The following is a 24,825-nucleotide window of genomic DNA, read 5'->3' as shown; positions in this document are numbered from 1 at the left end:
TCGGTAATATTCTCAACACCCTGTTCTCAAACACCCTCAGTCTATATTCCTCCCTTAATGTCAGAGACCAAGTTTCACAACAATATAGAATCACAGGCAAAATTATAGTTTTGTATATTCTAATTTTATGTTTTTGGACAGCAGATATGAAGGGATACCCGGAGGTGAAATACTCGTACAAGCCTAACTCATGAGCTCCCACACTTTAGATTGCGTTTAGTATGTATTTTATACTATTCTATTCTTAACACTTGCTCAAATTACTAGAAACTTATTTTTATTTGTGGGGGGGGGGGCTAACGACGCTTGCAGAATCAACACTGTAGCGTCGCATGGTAGGACGGCTAATGAATTAGTAAGGGTTTGGAAGCAAGTGGTCGTGTCCTAATCGAGATACTAGTCCTGCATTTGTCCGGATGAACTGAGAGAAGCCAGGAAAAACTTAACTCAGGGTAGCCGGTGTGTCGGTTGGGGTTCGAACCAAACACCTCCCGAATAGAAGTCTACGGCGTTACCTCTATACAAGTTTCATTTTCAATTTGCTCAAAACTGGTTAGCGATGGACTTATTTCGAGGTCATTTTCGAAATCAGGATTAAAAAATCTGAGATTCACTCATAGTTTTACTTTTGACAGGTTCTGTTTTGTCATCCACCTTAATCGGCAGACATACGCAGTCCTGTCTTGCATCAGCCATTAATATGAGGTGGAAATGTCGAAGAAACAGCTTTCAGAGGCCTTGATATTGATGAAACTTTAATACCCACTGACACGATCTAAAAGTAAATCTTCGATTCCCGGCGCTATCAGATTTTTTTCCGAGAAGTTGGATCTGGAACCGGGTCCACTCAGCCTCGTGATGATAATTGAGGAGCTATTTCAAGGAAATAGCGGCTCCGGTCTAGAAAACCGAAATTAACGGCCGTGGGGGATTCGTTGCGCTGACCACGCGACACCCTCTATCCGCAAAAGTTGGCACTAACTTCGCCGACAAGCGGCGGTCGCTCGGTCGGTACAGTTCACTTGCGGACTAAAATCACGGATTTAATGTTAAGTTAGTTAGTTAGTTAGTTATTGGAGAGGGTTGGTTTCCCCATGCACTTAGACCTGTAGTGGTCCATTGTGCTTCCCTCTATGATTTCTACCAGCCTCTACGAGTATATCCTACCGGTATTGGTGCTTACCATCAGTCCCGCCCAGCCAGCGAGACCGGCGCTACTGGCTGAGAAGTATCTATAATGCTTCCCCCATCTACCGGAGGTATTAGTGACTACTGTTGGGCGGCAAACGTCCGCAATTTTGCTTAGTGACCTCCTTTGGAGGTATGAGGTTCTTTTACGTGCCGTAAAGCTACGACACGGGAGCCACGGCTTAAAGTCCCTCCCGGAGGACTTGTTCCCTGAATTTTTCCGCCCTTAAAAATTCGACAACCTCCCCCGGGTATTTGAACCCGCGTACTACGAGTCGTGAGCTGGGAACGTTACCTCTAGACTACGGAGGCCGCTATGTTAAGTTAGTTAATCTAAACTGAAATTCCAATACCTACAAGCATTTAGTATTCTAGTTTTCTAAAGTAGAACCACTCTATGATATTCCTACCTTAAACAAATCTGGTTATGCACAAAATTTCATAAAGATCTGACCGATTTCAAAGAAGCCTACTAATATTTCCAACGATGCTATAAATGCAGTGATACATCAGTTGTCATATGATATTAGGAGCTTTACAGTTTTACCAGTAAAGCAGTTCTCCTTTCCAACGCATATTGGCACTTCATCCGCTAGCTTAATAAAATAAGCACTTCAGGTTAGTCAGATCTTTATGAAACATCCTGTAGAATATATATAGTTTATAATTATAAACACAACTTGCGTGTCAGGATATGTGCAAGGCAATTCTGAAGCCGACTTTGCATGGAATATTTTAGTTTTATAAATTAAAATGGGGGCAAGAGGTAGCGTAGTTGGTGGAGGCCCTATGCTACAAGTCGCAAGGTCATGGGTTCGAGTTCCGATGAGGTTAATTTTTTCCATTTGCCTTAATCCTTCCAGCCACACTATGGCCCTGTGGTCGGCTCAGCCTCTGACAGAAAAGAGTACCAGGAATATTCCTGGAGGGTAAAGAGCGGCCGGCGCGTAAGGCTGACAACCTTGCCGCCATCTGTGAGCCGACTGCCTATAAAATATGGGAGCCTCAACGTCTCACAACCCTGTGGGTCTCCATGATCTGTTACAGGGATATCTTTCCCCTTTATCTATAAATTAAAATTAAACTTAATTTGCATTTCTTCAGAATTCGCTATAGAACTCGAGTTATATCTCGAAAAAATACTCAGTATAATTCAATTTAAGAAAATCAAACCGTCATCAGTGAACAGAATGATAATATTATATGGAAATTCATAAACTCGCAATTTCATGTCAAGCAAAGGCTCTTCAACTACCGCGATCGAATAGAATTGCAAATATCCCGTAAATTTCTTCGTCAGTTACTTTACTCCTCAGTTAAGAATCTTTTCCGGAATGGAGTATATATCAAGATCTTGTTTCAAAATGCCATTCGTCTTCCTAGTCGGTCAGCCAGTACCAGCCCCAGATGATAGGTGAGGGTGATTATGGAGCAATTGGCGGAATAAAGATTGGCAGGGGAAACCGAAGTACTCGGAGAAAACCCTCCCCAGGGCCACTTTGTCCATCACAAATCTCACTTGACTAGACCCGGGAACGAACACGGGCCGCCGCGGTGGGAAGCCAGCGACTAACCGCTTGAGCTATGGCGTGGCCATAAACGAGAAGTTAACGAAAAACACAAAGCAAGACCGGGATAACGGGGGAACAGACCAGCGATGTTCTTCCGGTATCAGAGACAAATACAAAGGAAACTTAAATACGCTGATAGCAGTCTTCAATTCGAATTCACGTCTGCCGGCGATTCGAATGAGCCATACGCCCGGTATGCATTGTGTTACCAGAGTTTTGGAGACAGTTCCTTGATGTCACAGAATTACGCACAAAGCACTTTGACTTCAAAGATAAACCTATCGCATTTTAAAAATATAAATGTGATTAACCGAAGTATTCTGCAACTAATCATACGCCACTCAATTAAGATAAGAATGTAAATGTGTATGAAGCATCATACTACTAAGTAAGCTGCCATATTGCTCTTCGCGGTGAGGCCCTTACGATTGCTATCATACCTCGTGTATGAGGCACAGCTTTGTACGTGCTCTATGATAATCACTAAGGTTAATAAGAAGGGCCGCGCCATAGCTCAAGCGGTTAGTTCATGGCTTCTCACCGCGGCGACCCGGGTTCGATCCCGGGTCTGGTCAGGTGGGGTTTGTGGTGGACAAAGTGGTGCTGGGGCAGGTTTTCTCCGAGTACTTCGGTTTCCCCTGCCAATCTTCATTCCACTCCACTAATTGTTCTACAATCACCCTCATCTATCATCTGGGGCTGGTACAATAGGCCAGAAGTGGCCGCAGTACAAGGGACTTAGTCGCCACACTGTCACAACTCTTCTTCCAGTTTTTTCTGTGAAAGATTCCAAACACAGTGAAAACGGCGTTAGACAAGGCTGTGAAGATTGTCAGTTCTATGAAATGAAGACTGTTGATGTGAAGAACTCTCTTGCAGTTTGGGTCTAGACAGATAGCAATTACAGAAGGTTACTGCTGCACGCAGAAGTTTGATGTTTATCATGAGGCAGGGCTTTGGTTTTCGCATTTACTTTGTCGTTATTGGCATCCCTTTAGGTTTCCATCACGCCTGGTCACTCCAGAGGTTAGCGCAGCCATTATTCACCTTTGCCTACAAAGATAATGAACTACATTTATTATTCCAGGATATGACTAGCACAATTATCTCATCATGTGAAAAATTATTCCTTGATACACAAAATGGAGGACATACGTTGAAAATGTTACAGAACACTTTCCAACATTGAATGCTTCTCTGATTGAACTTGGGAGTGAGATTGGTGTCGATGATACTTCAAACATTAACTCACCCTTCAACAAAGACATGTTAGAGAGACATACATACACCAACTTTCCTTTGAAACTTCTGGGTTGGTCTCAAGGAAGAGTATCCACGTATTTATAGTTCATCTGTGAAGAAGCTGCTTCTGTTTCCATCTGCACATCTGTGTGAAACAGTGTTCTCAAAATGCAACACCAAAAACGAAATACTGAAGTGGGCGTAATGCAGAATTCAACATGAGGACACAGCTTTTTCAAAACTGTAGTGAATTCGAGGTCCTTGGGGCATGCAAGCAGGTCAAACTGCCGCATTAGGTGAACCCAACCAACACAAAATATTTTCTAAAATATAGGTTGAATTTAATCCATTTCTGCATACAGATTTGTCAATTAAAGTACGCACTTAGAAAAGGAAAATTGTTATTTTGAGGGTTCCATGAAAATATTATTAGAAAAGAATTCCACAGCATGAAAATATTTGAGGACCACTGTCTAATGTAATAAAGTTCTTTAAATAAGTGACTGTGACCATCAGGTTGCTAAGACCGACAGTGGTGGAATTAGCCTGCAATGTGGGAGTGCCAGAATGCATCAGTGAAGTTGTGGCTGTTTTCAAGAATTGGATTTCAAACGCTTCATCTGTGCAGAAACCACATCCTGATCTCCGTTCCATAGTATACTCTTATGGTAAGTATGAAACCTGTAACAAATCTGCTTTTCTCTTTTGGCGGAATGTATGGCCTTACTGCCATATCAATTGGTCTCCTGTCTGATTCGAACCTGGAGTAACAAAAATATAAATACACTTTCTGAATCATTTATTGAAAGATGTGAGAATCACATGTCCCCAAGTAATTGTACTGCAGCCAAAGCCAAAAAGTTACATTCTACATTTTATCTAATCTCAGCAGTATAAAACCTTAATTTGGCAAAGCAGCTGCTGCACAGTGGAAGTCTTATTTTTCTTCTTGATAATGGCATACTAATTCATTAAAATCTGTGAAGCTTCTGTCATAAGAAATATTGTCAAAGGAACCACATACTTCATTTTCATGGCTAGGTTCAGCAGACTGTTTCCTCTTTGCCTTTGCATTTTTCTGTTTCTCTGCAAAAAGTCTTACTCTTCCATCCTTAGGTTTCAGCTGTTTTTTTACTGCAATGCTTCAACTTCATTCTTTTCAGGGTATCTGCTGAAACCCTCAATCAGCCTTGTTTCAATCATTCATCATTTATTGCTTTTAGTTGTACTTTTGGAAATGATTAAATCTCTTCAAGGGATCTCGGAGATGACAGAACTGGGGTCAGCACTGATGGCCCACTATCCTTTCCTAATTTCCATAGTGCTCGTTTGTGATTGTCCATTACATATGAACTTAAAAGCTCTGCTGTGAACATATCAGAATTTACATGCCAAAGCCAGTAATGAAAAATTCAGACTGAACATTAGAATGGAAGGTCTTGGGTATGCCTAACCAGTTTGGGTTCCCTGCCTCCTCACATTGTAAAACTTCTTCCATGGTCCCAAGGAACATCTGTCCAGTGGTTGTAGCTCATGGATGGTATGAAGAGCGTATGTCAGCATCACAGCACCATTCTCTTGACACTTAAAATCACTGGTACTGTGGTATGGATCTCATGATTGTCTAAGTGTAGAAGCATTTGATAATCCTTAATTGGTCTCATCTGATAAATGAAATGGTCTAGAAATTCAAGAAATCTGTCCCCATTCAACCAGTCACTGGAGTGAGATATCCATGTATACCAAGTGTTGCACCAGCCAACATACACATCTTAAAGTGAACATGTGCGAATATTAACTATGGAAGACTGCGCCACAGCACAAGTGTTTAGTTGCTGGCTTCCCACTGCGGCGACCTGGGTTCAATCCGGGGTCTGGTCAAGTGGGATTTGTGGTGGACAAAGTAGGGCTGGGGCAGGTTTTATCTGAGTACTTCGGTTTCCCCTGCCAATCTTCATTCCACCAATTGCTCCACAATCACCCTCACCTATCATCTGGGGCTGGTACAATAGGCCAGAAGTGGCCGCAGTACAAGGGACTTAGTTCCACCCAACTAGCATTAAAAAAAAAAAAATGAACTCCGGAGGAAGTGAATTCCCAGAGCTTCAATACATCCAATGATGGTGACCATTACTCCTCTCTCTCCAGATGTCACACTGCCCACCTGTTTACTCTCTTTGACAGCCACAGCTGTTAGAGGGATTGTGAACTGTAGAAATCCCAGTCTCATCAACATTACTACAATATCACTGTATTTTGTAAAACAACAACAGGTCTATTAAAAGCTGTAGTCCTATCCAGGTTAGTGGCTTGTGGCTTTCTGAGAGAAACAACACTGTTGTTTCTTTTCATAAGATCAGTGATCTACTGTTCACTTGCTCAGCCATTCACATCCAAAAAGTCAGGGTACTTTGTCACTTCCTTTGCAAACTGATGAAAGTTAGTTTTATTACTTCTTTCCTTGTTAATCCATAATGAACATGGCTAGCTGTGGTAATATAATCTATGAAATTCCCTTCTTCTTCTGTCGAGAATTCAGTCCAAAGTGCACATTTATTGCATTACATAGTGTTCATTACATCTTTTCTTGTGATTGTCAAGACATGTTGAAGGGTTGTGCTTGCAACTGTTAACTGTTCTGCTGCATCTCAAATGGCCAATCTTTATGAACAGCTTCAACAGCCAAAGAAAGATATGGTATGGATATTGGTGGTTGCTTGCATGCAGCTTTACTTCTAGGCAGCAGAAAACTTGGAACTTCTGCTCAATATTTTACTCATTTTACTTTTGATGGTGGAGCTATACCTCCACTCCTCCATGCACCTTCATGTCATAGTGCTTAATTAGTTAAGCATAGGGGCAAATTTACCATTTACCTTTTAATTTTGATTAACGTTTTGCTAATGAAACATATATGAGGAGCTTTTGAGTATAACCATTAATTACAAATAGAAAAATAAAAGAAAAGAAGAGCTGAAATTACTGAAACAATGGCTGAAAATATCCATAACTCCAACCTGACCTTCACGCTTGGCATTCATGGTATAATATCTAAATAATTCACATGTTGAAATTACAGGTACATTCTTCACTTTCTTCTAATTAGTGTACATGTATATTAAACTCTGTTCTGATTTTATCCATTCCAGTTCAACTCCTTACCAGTCATAAACATTTAATTCTGGTGACTGCATTTTGACTTTTATACTTCATCAGGTATGAAGCTGGCTGGTGGTGAGAAGGAGTGGAATATAATGTGGAACTTGTACCTGAAAGAGACAGATGCCCAAGAGAAGATCAAGTTGCTCCTAGGATTAGCTCATTCTTCAGAGCCCTGGATTTTACATCGGTCAGGAAATATGCCAAGGCAGTTTAAGGGCTTTTGGTTACAGATTGCAATATTAAACATAGTTTACAATGAGTACATTAAATGACTGCATTACAGGAATGTAATGTCCTATCCATTAGAACCTTAATATCTAAAAGCCAACCTTATTCTTCATGATTTGATCACCCTGAGGATAGCAGATAAGGAATAGAAATAGCAAAGCTCCTTATTATGTAAGTTTCCCTGATTCTCTGTCACTTCATTTGTCTTCAGTGCACATATTCTTAGCACCCCTTTAGAACACCATCATCCTATGTTATTTATTCAAGGTGAAAGACTTAAGTTTCATATCAATATAAAAGAGCTATCTTTTGCTACCAGTTAAAACTACTTACACATATGATATAATATTGTATATATCTTTTTTCAGTTATATACAGTTAGCTATGTCTGAAAGCAATGTGAGATCTCAAGACTTCTTCACTGTGCTGGCTTATGTCTCTCAGAACCCTGTTGGTATGTCCATTGTGTGGGACTTCGTTAGGTAAGTCAGAACTTATAAATGGCACATTAACACTCCATTACTGAGATAATATATTTTGAAATGCAAGGTCCTAAAACATTTTAGTGGAAGTTGTAGTATTTCATTTCAGTTGTACTGTTATAATCAAAGTTAAGCTTTATTAACTTTGTAATTAATTTTAAGGGCCTGATAAAATCTTAACATGTATTTGTTTGAGTCCTTCTGCAAATTTTAAAGAAACTCAATGTATGGAATTTATATTGGCGCACGCGGTAGTGTAGTTGGTTGAGGGGCTATGCTACAAGCCGGAAGGTCGCAGGTTCAAGTCCCGATGAGGTCATTGGATTTTTTTCAATTGACCTAATCCTTCCAGCCGCACTATGGCTCTGGGGCTCACTCGGCCTCCAACAGAAATGAGTACCAGGAATTAATTAAATAATTTTCCTGGGGAGTAAAGCGTGGCCGGCGCATAAGGCTGACAACCTTACCGCCATCTTTCAGCCGTTTGTCTAGATAATGTAGGACCCTCAATATCTCACAACACTATGGGCCTTCACGGCCTGGTACAGGGATAGCTTTACTTTTTTTTTATGGAATTTATATTGCACAAGAAATTACAACGCCAAAGACACTATATTTTAATCCAGGTGACATTTTAGTAACTAACCAGTAAATAGAGAGGGTGTTGAAAATTTTGTTGGTATGTGAGGAATACAATTAAAAGGCCTGCAGAACATAATCTTTCACGTGGAAGGTAATCACCACAAATTATCTACTATCCAAATGCTAAGGTGATTAAATGAGACAGACATTAAAGTAGCACATTTAACTATAATATTGTGGTTCATATTCAGTGATTACTTACAAGCAAAATCTTTATGCACAGAGACAATTGGCGGTACCTGGTGGACAGATTCACCTTGAATGATCGTTACCTGGGTCGTCTCATCCCTACCATCACAAAAACTTTCACATCTGAATTGAAGCTGAGAGAAGTAAGTGGAGCGCCATTTAGCTAACAGCGTTGGGTCTTAAAGAATTCCATTAGTTTCTCACAAAAGAAACTTCATTTCATTTCATGGTCACAGGAAGTGTTGTTTCCTCTTCATAAGTTTACTGTAACAGTAATACTTGTTGGATTATGACAACAGAAAAATGGTCTTGTAGGTCAACATTTTTCCATGGTGTGTTGCCTTGTATAAGTAGAGGCATTGTGGTGGGCCAATTCCCAGTTTAATGGATTCATAGCTTCAGAATTAATTCCAAATTGAAACAGATCAGAGGGCCTAATCTGTAAAAGCCGAAGAAAGTGGAGAATAAGCATCATTATTAATACAGAAGTATTAGATCAGTTAACATGTAATTCACATAAAGAAAAAGTTACACACAAAATCTATGTTAATACACCTCATGGAAGATGCATGGGAGACACTGACATACGTAGATGGGAGGATACTAATAAAATGGTCCTTAGATAAATACCTTGCGAAGGTGTGAATGATATTACACTGTCTCCGGGTTGGGTAAACTGGTGAGTTTTTTGGACCATACCTGATAACATAACAGGGAATGGGTTGTGTTTTGGGGTTCTAACAGTGGTGATTTCAAAGATTGTTGTCTCCTGGGGTGTGATGACCTGTAGTCTGGCAGATATGTGCCAAGGTTTTGGAGGAACCTGCTGCCTCCATCTTCAGGAAGGAAGAGCTTGAAGATAAAGGTATTTGAAAGGAATCCCTTGTTCACAGGAACATAAAATTTATTTACTTTTGATTTCATGTCTTAAAAAATATCAACTTCGAAACAGCTAAAATCATTGATGTAGAAATATAATTTTTAATGCCAATATTCATTATTTATCAGTCCTCAGTTCTGGAATAAGAACTTGCAGACAGTGAATGGAGGATGATTTCATATTAGATTTCATATGGAGTTAACCACTCCTTGTAAAATGGTTATTTATTATACATGTTTAACAAAAAGGCTCAGGATAGGAGAAACCAATGGACAGAATTTCTTTATGACTGATGAACCTTTGGGTCACATAAGAACAGTGAATCTCTTGATGAAGCACAGGATGACCCTGTAATATGAGTTAGAAGGGAAGCATTTCTTCTTCCTAATGAGTTATATCTTCTGGTATGTAACACTTTGTAACCCAGTAGAAATTCAGCACCATTAGCAGGAGATGCTACTTCCATCTTCAGAATTGAGGAATAAGCCAAGAAAGTAACCATCAAGTAGCAGGTGGGCTGGTTACTTGCTTAGTCAGCACTGTGAGAATCTCAGAGCCAACAAATTATCTTCTTTCTGTCTGCAGAATGTTTCTTCAAAAAATGATGGGATGAATTACGTATTCTTTTTGCAGGAATGACCTGTCACAATATATGAAATGTGTTCAAAGAGTTTCCAAAATTTGTTGATAAATATCTTTCTCTACTTAGAGCTTAAAGAATATTATCCTCTTCAAAATACTCATGCTTCACAGCAATGCACCTCTCCCATTGCCTTTTCTGTCTTTGGAAACACTGTTTGAAGGCTTTCTGTGGTATCACCTTCAAGTTATTCGTCACATTAGTGATGTTGCCTTCCACTGTCTGAAATCTTCTTCCTTTAAGGGTAATTTTGATTTTAGGGAATACAAAATGTCAGAAGGGGAGAGGTGAGGTAAATAGGAGGGTTGCAGAAGGGTAAGAATTGAATATTTTGCCAAGAACTGTTTAACTGACAGTGCTATGTGAGAAGGCACATTATCATCATGGAGCAGCCAGCTTCCCGCAGTCCACATTTCAGGTCACTTTCTTTGTACTGCATCCTGCAGACTCCTTAGAACTACCAGATAAAATTCTTGATTGTCTGACCTTCAGGAGCGAATAAATAATGCACAATGCTTTGCAGATCGAAAAGAAAAAGCAGCATTGCTTTCATCCGTGAGCACATCTGTCACGTTTTCTTGGCACAAGGCAAAGAAGGACTCTTCCAATGTGAGGATTGTTTGGTTTCAACATCATAACTGTAAGCACACATTTCATCACCATTAATGACTTTTTTGAGAATATTTTCATCATTATTTGTTCTTTGGAAGAGATCATCAGTTATGAGTCTTGGCACATATTGTGCTGAGACATGGTGCATTCTTAATTCTCCATTGAAACTGTGTGGCATGCACCAGTGGATAACACAAACTCTTCTGCAACTTCTTAGACAATTAATCAACGATTTCCATTGATAATGGTTTACACCTGGGCAATCAGAGGTTCAGATCTTGAAGTTTAGGTCAGCTGAACCACTCATTATCATCTGCAGAAGTTCTTCCATTTTTAAAAAGTATGAACAATTTGTAGGTCATTGTTTGACTCAAGGCATCCATGCCACAAGCTTCATGCAGCATTGTATGGGTTTCTACAGCTCTTTTCCCTAGTCTGAAACAGAATTTAAAACAAATTCTTTGCTCATTTGCTGACTTCTTACTGAATGCGACAAGACAACAACACACTCGATCACAAAGCCAGTTACAAAAACTAAAGGTAATGTCTAATCTACTTGGAACAAAATGCCTTGCATGACGGTCAGGTTGCAAGGTCACTCAAACATCACATAATGTGACAGATACATTTCTGCTTTTGTGTCCTCATTTTGGGAACTTTTTGAGTAAATGTCATACATAATGGAAGTAAATCAAGAAATAGTCTTTAAAACGACATAGTTCCATTGGTTTTTCAGTTAAATAAAAGTTTTTAGCCATTCTTTCCTGAAAGGGAAAATAATATGCATAGGAGATCAGTATCATATTGGCATGTATCCACTTCATCTTTGAGTTAGTTGACTTTCATGCAACTTGGTACAGTAATCCGGTTGAAGCCCATTTCATCACCATACTGCCTAATGCCTTGCAAGCGGTAGTAACAACATGACTGACAAGCAAACTTCTTACATGGAAGTGATACAACAGGGTCCTGAAATGATATGTGGTAACAGTCCTTCAAAACATATGCAACTTCTGTTACAGTAATGATTTGTAGAATGTAAAATAACATACAACTTGTAATTTTTTTTTATTTATCTGTTTGGTGGTGACGACAATTGAGTCACTAGAGCTGGACATGTGAAATTTGGTATGGAGATAGACTGTAAACCTCTCATACATGTAAATCTTGAAATACAAGGAACAGGAAAGTGAGCTTCATGAGTTCTGCTCAGAATTTATTATTTTACAGATGGAGATTTTCTTTACGGACTATCCAGATGCAGGGGCTGGGAAGGCAGCTCGAAATCAAGCCCTTGACCATGTTCGAAAAAATATCAAATGGTTGAGTCAGCACAAGAAAACTGTAGAAGACTGGATTGATGCTGTTTGATATTCTAATGTCTGGTGTATGCTTTGTTGACTGATTGAACTATAAGCCAATCATATGACATGACAGTTGCATAAGCAGGAGCACATATAACATTAACTTGATACTGTGTGGACAAGATGATTATATTTTCCCATGATGTAAAGTATGATTCAGTATTTTCTTAAAATTTGGAGGCAATGTTTGTGTGTTTATAGTTCTTGATTTCAAGTAAAATCTACTGTTTTACAAGTATGAATATTCTATTTTCAATTAATGTAACACTAAAAATTTATGAATAGGCTATTATGTGAAAATAATATAAGAAGGCAATTTAGGGAATGGAATGTCATTTAAGAGCACAGGCCGACATTATTTGAAACTGTGAAACTGCGCTATTGCAGCTCTTCGTTTAGACAAGGTGACCTGTATAAATTGTGATAAATCCCAATGTTTGTCTTTACTGTCTTTGAAATTGAAATAAACTTGTGATTGCTGAACTTACACAAACTTTATATTAACAAATCATTAAGTCACTTCACATAATGGAATATGTTGGATTTGAGGTTTTCAGCAGTAACTATGAAGAGCATCATCTTCTTGACTGTAATGCTGTGTAGTGCATTACAAGTCCACAGACATTTTGGTGGAATGTATGATGTCTATCTTCAGGGTTGAAGAATAAGCCAAGCCTTGAGTCTGCAATATTTTTAATCTTCTCTGTGGCCAATGACTTCAACTCTTGCTCCTCAACAATTTGCATAATATTAGTAACAAGTTTTAGAATTAAATCATCATATTTTTTTTTTCCTATTATCCTCAGCAGCACCAACAGGAGTATATACATCACCAATAACCATCTCAACATCCTTTTCATGGATATTACATTCTATTTGTGGGGGAGAGGACAAACAAATAAAGTCCAATGAACTTCCTTTATATTAATGGTTTTCCTGATGAGAAGGAGAAAATGACTGTCCTCTTAATGACATTAAATAGAATAATTGGATATGGAAAATGTATACAGCTTGCTTAGTTGTTACTAAGCAGCACTGGATACCATAGAACATACATGCAACCACATTCATTACCAGTAAATTTATCATGCAGTGGTAAATGACTAAAGAATGTTAAATTTGAGGTTCTTATGGCAATAACTATGATAATTATTCTCTTCTTGGAAGTGACCTGTTGCCTGGTAGGTCATTACCAGCCTTTCAGAGGAATTGGCTACCTTTATCTTCACAGTATATGGGAAGCCAAGTGTGGAAAGTACTACTGGATCAGAAGGGTGGGACTGAGGATGTGAGCAAACCAATAATGAGTAAAAAGGACACTGTAAAGAACACTGCTCCACAAAATAACTGTTTCCCAAGGGAACAGTGAGTGAGAGAAAGAAAAACATGGGTTAAACAACTGAAATTGAAGAAATATCAGCAGGAATAGAATAAGGAAATAATGGTCCTTTAAAACCCCTTTTCAAGGGGAGAAAAGACAGAACACCAAGAGTGGCTGAAAGAGGCCAGAATAGGGGGATGAGGAAGAAGTGGTTGGGGAGGACAAACTAAATAAATTAGGGCATAAGAGGGAAAGGGAAGGATCTTCTAACACTGGCAGGGTCAATGTCCTGAAGAGGGCAGCCAAGCTTGAGAACCAAATTATGGGAAATCTTAATAGAGACTTCTCATATTATCTTGTACAGTAGATGAGAGGTTTTCATGACTCAGGCAGAGGCAAACCTCTCTGTTCACGTTACTGATATAGAGCTATATCTCAAGTCACCCACCCTCCTGAGATGGCCGATGCATCTGGACTTGGAAGAGAGGGTAATGATGTTCTGAAATCCCTGATTTATGTTGCGCTTTGGCACAACTGACTTATCTGAATGATAGAGAAAGATATGTTAATGGTGATCCTTGATCCTGGTCTCAGTCATCCAGTCTGCCCAATGCAGACCTGACTATACTTCGAGAGGATGGCTGTATACACTGCCTTCAATCCTAGATCTTCCTTTTCTGACTGACGGAAGCTGGAATTTTTCTTTGGTAGGAGGCTGCCTCTGTGGTCTAGTGGTCAGAGTTCCTGGCTACAGATCCGGAGGTTCGATTCCCGGTGCTACCAGATTTTCTGAGAAGTTGTGGTTCTGAAACGAGGTCCACTCAGCCTCGTGAGGATAATTGAGGAGCTACTTGAATGGAAAAGTAGCGGCTCCGGTCTAGAAAACCGAAAATAACGGCCTTGGGAATCCATTGCGACACCCGCTATCTGCAAAAAGTTGGCACTAACCTCGCTGACAAGCGACGGTCACTCAGTCGGTATAGTTCGCTTGCAGACTAAAAGCCACGTAGGTTTAGGAGGCCACATACCATGACTGTCTGGACACCACCCTACTAATGCAATTTAAGGATGTACTAACATAATCTATAGAGGCAACAAAGGGCATGATCATCACTGGATGCAATGATACTCTTAGGAGGACTGAGAGCTCAACAAAACTGTTGGTGGTTGTAGCCATTCTGTCTAATAATCATTTTGAGAAACTTCAGTTCATCATGATAACTATCCTAGTCACAGTGAGCACTGGGCCCGTGCATTAAGATGGGATGAACAGCCTGCTTTTTGGATTGGTGGTGGTGGGAGCTGAAGTCAGACACAGGCTGGTGCAGGTAGGTTTCTGGTATACCTTATTAGCTGATAAGCCTCATGCCTCTTGTAAATATCAATGTCCAGGAAAGAAAGGTGGCCATCTCTTTCCATATCCATGGTGATCTGGATGTTCTGGAATATCATTCACGTACTCAAGAAAACTTGTCAGTTTCTCTGACCCATGAGGCCAGATCACCAAAGTGTCAGCCATGCAACAGAACTGGCAGAGAGGCTTGTGGGTTTCCTTGCTGAGTGCCACCTCCTTGTTGTCCTTAATGAAGAAACTAGCAAACTAACAGAAGCTCTGTCAGTTTGTTTATAGAACTGGTTGATGAAATAGAAGCAGAAATAATCAAGACACAGAACAGTCAAAGGATATCCTGCTCAAAGTGTCAATTTAGAAAGTTCAGGCCTCCCTAATGAGCACCCTGGAGACAGCCCAGCATGTTCTGTTGGGTTCCCCAGGTGCATCTTGAGCAGATCCACCAGATATTTTGACAGGTAGTAAACAGGAGCCCCAATATTGATCATGCTGGGCCTTATGGAAGCTCCTCCATGGTGCATATTCAGGAGATAGTGAAGCACTTGGGGGGGGGGCATGAAGCCAGTGGCTGCAATGTTGGCAGACATCCACTGAGTGATGGCAGTCAATACAGAAAGGGTTTGCATTAATTAACTTCATGACACTGACAACTTTCCAAGAACATATCCCTTCAATGATACAGGGGAAAGTCAGTTTAGTAAGAGCTATGTCAGATGAAATGTTGGTTCCAGTGGTGTATAATAAATTCAAGAAGTATCAACGACAGCTATTTTGGTTACTGTTGTGATATCCATATTCAAATCTTTTAAGACATTTAGTTTGATATTCTTGTAGCAGATCTGTTTCTTATGTCACAATTTGGTATATGCAGAAATATCCAGTCATTTGTTATTGCTCAGAGCGAAGTTTCATATTTCAGGGCTATCACTATGGCTTTTGTTTCTCTGTAGCTTCTGAGTCAGATTCCTACTGCACATGACCAGCATATAGCTGCACAGTCCAGTAATGATTCCCCTCAAATTTACATGACACTTTCAGAATGGCTAAAACAGGACCAGTTGTATGAGAACTTAAGAAAAAAGTACAAGGGTGACAGGGTAGTGCACATTAAACAACTTTAAAACGCACATGTAAAAAAAAAAAAGAAACAACAAAAAATCTCCGTGGCTTCAGTCCGCAAGCGAAATATACTGACTGAGCGACTGCTGCTTGTCAGCGAAGTTAGTGCCAACTTTAGCGGATAGAGGGTGTCGCGTGGTCAGCACAACGAATCCCCACAGCAGTTAACTTCGGTTCTCTAGACCGGAGTCTAGAACCAGTCTTAACCATGTTCACAAGAGCCCTCCACTGGTCCCTATCCTGAGTCAGATCGATCAAGTTCATACCACCCCATTCTATCTCTCCAAGGTTCATTTTAATATTATCCACCCACTTACATCTCATGCTTCCTAGTGGTCTCTTTACTTCTGGCTTTCCCATCAATATCGTATATTTTTTTCTTCTTCTCCCCCTTTCGTGCTACATGCCCTACCCATCTAATCCTCATTGACTTGATCATTCTAATAATACTTGGAAAAGAGTACAACTTATGACGTTCCTCATTATGCAGTTTTTTTCCAACCTATGGTCATTTCATCTCTTCAGCCCAAATATTCTCTTCAGCAACCTGCTCTCAAACACCCTCAGTCCCTAAATGTCAGAGACCAAGTTTCACACCCACACAGAACCACAGGCAAAATTATAGCTTTGTATATTCTAATTTTTTCATGTTTAGCTAACAGACATAAAGACAACATTTTCTGGACTGAAGGGTAGCAAGCATTACCTGAATTCGGTCTCCTCTGAATTTCCTCCTGAATCAAATTTTGATTTTTTGTTGTCATTCCCAAGTATTTGAAATGTGCCACATTTTCAAAGGATCTGCTAGTTATCCTAATGTCATGGTCCCTGCATTCTAGTGACAAGACAGCAACATATACTTAGTTTTTTCTGTGTTTCCTTCTAGACCAACCTCCTTACTAGCATCAACTTAAGTTTCTGTGTTTTTCTTTATGGTATCCATGTTATCACCCAGTAGGTTCACACCATCAGCATAGACCAACAGCTGACATGATCCATTTAATTTCAGTCCTACATGGTTTTCCAGGACTTTCCTAATGGCAAGTTATAAAGCAAAGGTGAAAAGCAGTGGTGATAAAGCATCTCCTCATTTTAGACCATTCTGGATAGGAAAATTATCAGACAAATGTTTACCTATATGGACTTTACCATACGTTTCATTTAAACACATCTTAATCAGCTTAACTAGTTTGATGGGTACCTCAAACTATGCGAATATTGTAGGATACCTCCCCTGTAACTGAATCATAGGCTTTCTTGAAGTCTAGGAACAGCTGATGTACTGTCTCATTCTAATTCTACTTTTTGCTCCAGTATTTGATGAATGGAGAAGATCTGATCAGTAGTTGATCTTTTAAGTCAAAATCCATATTGATGGTCCCCAATAATTTCATTCATAGTAAAAAAGTAAAGCTATCCCTGTAACAGGCCGTGAAGGTCCATAGGGTTGTGAGACGTTAAGGGTCCCACATTACCTTGACAATCAGCTCAAAGATGGCGGTAAGGTTGTCAGCCTTACGCTTTGGCCGCGCTTCACTCCCCAGGAAAATCATTTAATTAATTCCTGGTACTCATTTCTGTTAGAGGCTGAGTAAACCCCAGGGCCTAGTGCGGCCAGAAGGATTAGGTCAATTGAAATAATTTCATTCATATATGGACTTAACCTTGAAGGAAGGATCTGCCAGAATTTGATTACTGCCTGGCGATTTATATGTTTTCAACTTTGCAATAGCAATTTCAACCTCATTCTCAACCATTCTTATCCTTCCCTATGTTATTTTTAGGCTGGTAACCCATCTTAAATTCATTTATTCCTCTATACAGGTCTCTAATGTTCTTGTCCTTATTGTTCGTTGGAAGCTCATTAAATTTGCCCTTTAGACATTCCCTCCTTTTATTCCTTATTTGTCCACTGACTTCATGTCTTCTATTGTTCAGATTATCCCAATTTATTTCGCTTGGATCCTGTAACCATCCCACTTTCCTTATTTTGAAAAAATAAAAGTAGGCTTATGAAATTATCTTCCTGTCTGTGTGTGTGTTTGCATTTCGCCCATCAGTAATGCCAACGTTACAGCCTCTCGGATTTCCGAGGTAAAGCCTTACTGATGCTTGTTGGGCCGCGCCATAGCTCAAGAGGTTAGTCGCTGGCTTCCCACCGCAGCGGCCCGGGTTCGATCCCGGTGTCTGGTCAAGTGGGATTTGTGGTGGACAAAGTCGCGTTGGGACAGGTTTTCTCCGAGCACTTCGCTTTCCCCTGCCAATCTTCATTCCACCAATTGTTTCACAATCACCCTCACCTATCATCTGGGGCTGGTGCAATAGGCCAGAAGTGGCCGCAGTACAAGGGACTTAGTCCCACCCCACTATCAATAAAAAAATACTGATGCTTGAACACCTTTACCAATCCTCATGGAACTTTGTATGTATATCATGCCATATGAGTCCATCTCAATGGCATGGTCTATAAATCTCTTTTTATCACTAATACCAACATTACCGCCTCTCAAATTGTTGTGGTAATCATGGCAATGTTACATACTTTTATGCTTAAACCAATCTTCACGGAACTTTGTGTGTATATCATGTCACCTGAGCACATCTCAAAGGTGCTCTTCATAAATCCCTTCCATCAGTAATACCAACATCAGAGCCTTTCAAATTGCTAAGGCAAAGCCTTAATATTACTCAAACGCCTGCACAGTTCTTCATGAAACTTGGTAGGTATATCATGTCACATGGAGCCACCTCAATGGCATAACCCACAAATTCCTTCGGTTGGTAATACCAACATTACAGCCTCTCAAAATGTTGCGGCAATAACCATAATGTTACTTAAATGCTCTTAAATATTTTGATCATTACTTTTTAGAATACTGGATGATGGACAAATCCCAAAAAATCCGTAATTCTGAGTATTATACACCATCACTGGAACTCTTTAGAACCAACCTTAACATTGCTTGAATCCCTATACCAGTCTTCATGAAAGTTGGTTTGTAAATATCATGCCACCTGAGACCATATTAATGGTATACAAAATAAAACCCTCTCATCAGTAATACTAACACTACAGACGTTCAAAGTGTTGATGCAATACCCCTAATATGCTTGAATGCTTCAACTGATGTCATGAGAACTGGCGTGCATATCATACCACGTGAGACAATATCAATGCATACTTCAGAAATCCATGTCATTTGAAGTAGTACCAATACCACAAAAAAACAAAAAAACAAAAAAAAAAAAAACTCCGTGGTTTTATACTTTAAAGGATTCTGACAATGGTGTATGCTGTATAGAACTATAAGGTTTATTTTGGACTATCCATTGTCTGGTATATATAAGACAGAAACCACAATGTTTCGGAGACTGGATCTGTCTCCATCCTCAGGTGGATGGGGCAAGATAGGCCTACTCAGTTGGACCCGTTAGAAAGAGCTAGTCTCAATCACTGAACCAACTGAGTAGGTCTATCTTGCCCCATCCACCTGAGGACGGAGACAGATCCAGTCTCCGAAACGTTGTGGTTTTTGTCTTGTATATACCAGACGATGGATAGAGTCCAAATAAACCTTATAGTCCTATCCGTGGTTTTAGTCCGTAAGCAAACTATATCGACCGAGTGACCGCCTCTTGTCGGCGAAGTTAGTGCCAACTTTTGCGGATAGAGGGTGTCACGTGGTCAGCGCAACGGATTCCGACGGCTGCTGATTTCGGTTTTCTAGACCGGAGCCGCTTATTTCCTTGATATAGCTCCTCAATTATCATCACAAGGCTGAGGGGACCCCGTTCCAGACCCACTACTTCTCAGAAAAAATCTGGTAACGCCGGGAATCGAACCTGGAACCTCTGGATCTGTAGCCAGGAAATCTGACTACTAGACCACAGAGGCGGTCTTACCAATACTACAACATTTGAAATATACTTTAATGTTACCTGAATGCCAGAACAAATCTTCATGAAACTTCTTATGCATATCATGCCACCTGAGGCCCTACCTCATAAATCACTCCAGTCAGTAACATCAACACTGCAGCCTCCCAAATTGTGTTGTTTTAGTGACTTCATTACACATACATACTAAAGTTTTCCTTTTACTTGCTGTATCTGATAATAAATTTACAGTGAACGAAAAGTAAGTGATTAGTTCTTCCCAGAACTTCTTCTTTCTATTTAAACTGACATTCTGGTTTTAACATGTTTATTTAATACAATGGTACAGTTAAAATTATGAGATACACTCCTGTGATTACATGTTACGAGGGAATAATTATTTAAGAAGAAAGTCGTCTTCTGGGTTTAGGCGCCGTGTATTCTTCGTTTTGACCGACGTTTTGGAGGATCGTATCGCCTCCATCTTCAGAGCAGTTGAATGGCTTGGAATGCAGAGAGCAGTAGCTGTAGTCTACTACAGCCCCACGCCCAACCCCCAACCTGGAGGGCCACCCCTTGTCGGCTGTCCGCGACTGCTTATTCAATATATTCACAGTTTCCTCCAAAACTCAAGGGCGTCTCCTCCATCCGCAACCTGAGGACGCGCCATGCCCTTGTGACAGGGACCCACCTAACAGGATTATTCTCATAAATGAATAATAAAAGCCGGAAAAAAGCAAATGTAGATTTAAATAAGCAGACATTATCTAATTTTAAAAAATTTACGCCACGAACTATAAAAACTGTAAATCATTTTGAGGTTCTTCATAACCTCAACGAGGAGGGAACACAAGAAGCTCTGGTGAGAAAGAGACTCTACTCAGTTTTGTACCAATAATAGAGATCACAGAAATCAACAGTCACATATAAATGATGTAATATATCAGATTCCAGTTATTATTAAGGGGCAAACGCCAGTGGAAAGAAATAAGAAGAATATAAACCACAAATTTAAAGGAAGTGCTCAACAAAATGAAAGACGGAAAATGGTGAATATCGGGGAGAGTCACGCCCGAGGCTTTGCAGCTAATATGAACCACAGCCGTAGACAGTTACAAGATTAATGGTTTTGTGAACCCAGGAGCATATATAGATACATTAATCGCTTCAGCAAAGGGTGATATTGAATATTTAATCAACAAGTATTTAATTGTCTTTTGGGAAGGTACTAATGATGTTGGGAAAAATAATTCACAAGGTGGATTGAGACACGTAGTGTATTTCGTGGAAATTAATAGTCATACGAACATTGTTTTGGTGAGTGTCCCACATCAGTATGATTTATCTGACTGGTCTTGCATGAACAGTGAAGTGAAAAACTTTAATAGAAAACTAGTAAGGCTTATGAAGCCTTTCAAGCATGTTAAGGTGGTAAAAGTAGATCCAAAAAGGGAATTATTTACTAAACATGGTCTGCATATGAATGTGGGTAAAGAAAAAGCAGCGTTAAAAATATAATAAAGGTGCGTAAAATATTAAAGATTTTAATAATCTTCCTCAAATAATAAAAATGTTGGCTACTGATGAGAGAAGTTTCTATATCATCATTCTCTTTATTCCATGAATGAATATTATCAACATAATTGTTCGTAAATGTGTAAATATTGTGACGTGAATGGCGCAACGGGAAGTAGGGGTCACGTGAACTCTGCGGTCTTGCGAGTGACGTAACAGAGGAGCAACTGTGTCAGGCAACAATTGCCGCGGTGTTGTTACAAAGGGATACCGCGGTTGCTAAGCAACAATAAACAGCTCCCGACAACGTTGCTAGGAACACCGGTAAACACGGCGACTACGCAACATGGAAGCGAGGTGCGTTTTCCGCTGTCTGGCTGAGGGTTTATAAGAGAACTGGAATGCCTAAGCAGTTCAGTTGAAATATAGCAGCAGTCGCAGTAAGAAGACCCGAACGCGTGGTTACAAGATTTTATGTGACAGTGTGCGATAACTAAGAAGTCAGCGAGTGGAAGACTTATTGTGTGCTTTCAAGACTTTGTGTTTGCTGTAGTACAGTTATATTTGGAGTGTGTAATTCAGATAGACTTGTATAGCTCCCGCGTTTTTAATACGTGAAGACTCTTGAAGATAGAGTGAATAAATTAGTGTGTAGGGTTTGTAAATTGTCCAAACCCGCAACAGAGTTATAATTAATTGTAGTTACGACTTGTAGGTTGTTAAGTAAACCAATTAACAATCCGAACGGCGTCTTCAGTGGCAAAACACGTTACATGTGTGAGGACACGTGCCTTTCACACTGTAGCTACGAAAGCAACGCCCTGTGTTAGAAGTTAAAAAGAAGAGACAGTATTGAAAAATCTCAGTGAGGCGCCTAGAGTACTAAGCAGCGATACGTATATGCTACGAAAAAATGCTAAAAAGAAAAGAAAGTAGAATCAATGCGGGAACGCAGACCACCATAAACACGCCGGATTTTTGTAACATGACCATACACATAAATGACCTGACAGCTAGAGTCAGGCGGTTTGGTGACCTCCTGTGGGAAAAAGAAATTGTAATACACGATTTGAAGAGAAAACAAGAAAAAGCAGACAGGGCTCTATCCCAAAAAGATGAAATTATAAAGGGGTTACAAATGAAGCTGGATGCCCAGAAGAACTGCACAGAGGACGCGAGGCTCGAAGATGCCGCATTCATGCAGGAGACTAAAGAGAAGAATTTTGTTCTGTGTACCAAGAGTAAATATCTGGAAGAGTTCAGCAGCGACGAGGGGGATCTTGAAGACTGGGATGACAGCTGCAGCAGCAGCAGAAGCAAAGAAGGACTAATGACAGAAGAGCTATGCAGAGTAGTATGCAGCATAGTCTACCAGATTAGAAAAGGTTCTTTTAAAAAATCTCTAACGAAGATCCTGGCATTACCTCTTACCATCACTAATATTGAAGGGGTTGCCTGCATTATCCATGACATGGCGAAAAACTACCCGGACTTATCGGAAGTTATGGCAAACCTGAGTGAGGCAATGTTTCGCAAATTGCCTCCTGAAATAGGTACGAAAATGAGAAACTTCTTAGTGAAACGGTGTAGCGATTTCTTCAGGTACCCATATGTTAAACCAAACACGCGGGCAATAATGGAAGGTCTTGACCGAGCAAAAACTTCTTGTGAAAAGAAAATGCTTCAAAGACGCTATAATGAGGATCAGAGACAACGAGAAAAATATATTAACAACACAAGGTTTATTGGTGAGCTCTGGAAGGCCGGAAGTATACAAAGAGAAAAAATACACGCGTGTATTTGCAAGCTAATCTACGTCTGTGACGACTTATCCATGAAATGTTTGTACTCACTTCTTAAAACCGTTGCAGAACACCTTGAGGAAAGTAATGAGGATCTCTCCCATTACTTCAGCGACATAGAAGAGATCTGCAAAATGGAACATATATCCACTCTAGTGAAGTTGGACCTTCAAGACTTGGTCGAATTACGCCAAAATAAATGGAACGGAGAAATATACTAAGCACCCTATCCCATTCCAGCCAGTCGGGGACCGCGGACCAGGATTCGTGGGCAAATACACCAGTATAATGCCGGGGCTCCTTTCGAGAAAATAGCCATTGATATCGCAGGGCCCTTCCCACGAAGCAACCAAGGAAACCGATACCTACTGATCGCTATGGACTACTTTACAAAGTGGCCGGAAGTGTACGCCATTGCAAATCAGGAGGCGTCGACAGCAGCGGAAGTACTGGTTGCCAACTTCTTCTGCCGCTTCGGCATACCTCGGGAGTTGCACAGTGACCAAGGCCGTAATTTCGAGTCTCATCTGCTACAAGAAGTTTTGCAACGCCTAGGAGTCAGCAAGACGCGCACCACGCCCCTGCACCCACAGTCGGACGGCATGGTGGAACGTTACATTAAGATCATCGAGGAGCACTCGTGGAAGGTCGTCGCATCCCACCAGAGGGACTGAGATGAGAGATTACTCCTCTTTCTCCTAGCTTACAGGGCATCCACTCACGACACTACGGGCTTGACCCCTGCTAGCCTAGTGTTCGGACGAGAACTCCGACTGCCCTGCGACTTGCTTTTTGGGGTAGCCTAGGCAAGGAACTACCCACAATCGATTATAGAGCAGACTTGGTGGATCATCTATAAGACATCCACAATTATGCCCGACAGGACCCGAAGCTCGCCAGTGACCGGATGAAAACTCGGTCCGCAGGTTACCACGAGGGTGACAGAGTTTGGCTTTATCGCCCAGCCCGCAGGAAAGGGAAATCGCCTAAACTTCAATCCTCGTGGGAAGGTCCTTACAAAGCAGTAACCCGGACAAATGATGTGGTATACAGAATCCAGAAGAACCCTAGGTCGAGAATGTTGGTAGTACACCTGGACCGGTTCGTGCCTTATCATGGAGCTGCTTGAGACGAGCAACCATAACAAGGGGGCAGATGTAGCAGTTGGAGAAAGGACAACGAGAAGAAAAAGGAACGGGGATGTACCGTTAGGCTGTTCGGGACGAATAACCTTTAGAAGGGAGCAGTGTGACGTGGATGGCGCAACGGGAAGTGGGATCACGTGAACTCTGCGGTCTCGCGAGTGACGTCACATACCCCTACTCCTTCCACCAGTACGCAACGCTCGGTGGGCGCCCCCTCCCCCGCGGTGACGCAACAGAGGAGCAACTGTGTCAGGAAACCATTGCAGTAGTGTTGTTACAAAGGGCTACCGCGGTTGCTACGCAGCAATAAACAGCTCCCGACAGCGTTGCTGTCAACACCTGTAAACACGGCGTCAGGCAACAGCGGTACCTATCACGTAACTGTTTTCTGTGTTATCCGTGCCGAGGCTAAATAAGGAGCAGCGAACACTATTCAGCGAGTAGTGATTAGTTATTGAGTAGTGAGGATAGAGCCAGTTACTAGGAGATAGTAACC

The 24,825-nt window shown here is 40.7% G+C and overlaps 1 protein-coding gene across 4 annotated transcripts in view; it reads left to right on the top strand.

The window, feature by feature from the left end:
• LOC111872790 (glutamyl aminopeptidase) overlaps positions 1–12,683 on the top strand; it is a 70,865-nt gene extending 58,182 nt beyond the window's left edge. For all 4 annotated transcript variants that reach the window (XM_023866962.2, XM_023866963.2, XM_023866965.2 and 1 more), the window contains 5 exons: positions 4,518–4,669; positions 7,218–7,350; positions 7,760–7,873; positions 8,739–8,847; positions 12,067–12,683. In XM_023866962.2, coding sequence (XP_023722730.1) covers positions 4,518–4,669; positions 7,218–7,350; positions 7,760–7,873; positions 8,739–8,847; positions 12,067–12,207 — 649 coding nt within the window. In that variant the 3' untranslated portion in view covers positions 12,208–12,683. The remainder of the gene's footprint in view (positions 1–4,517; positions 4,670–7,217; positions 7,351–7,759; positions 7,874–8,738; positions 8,848–12,066) is intronic.
• The last annotated feature ends 12,142 nt before the right edge of the window (positions 12,684–24,825 follow it).

Source organism: Cryptotermes secundus, unplaced genomic scaffold (assembly GCF_002891405.2).
Source record: "Cryptotermes secundus unplaced genomic scaffold, Csec_1.0 scaffold79, whole genome shotgun sequence".
In the NCBI taxonomy this organism is placed as follows: Eukaryota; Metazoa; Arthropoda; class Insecta; order Blattodea; family Kalotermitidae; genus Cryptotermes; species Cryptotermes secundus.
The sequence above is the reverse complement of the archived record's forward strand: the minus strand, read 5'-3'. Positions and strand labels throughout refer to the sequence as shown.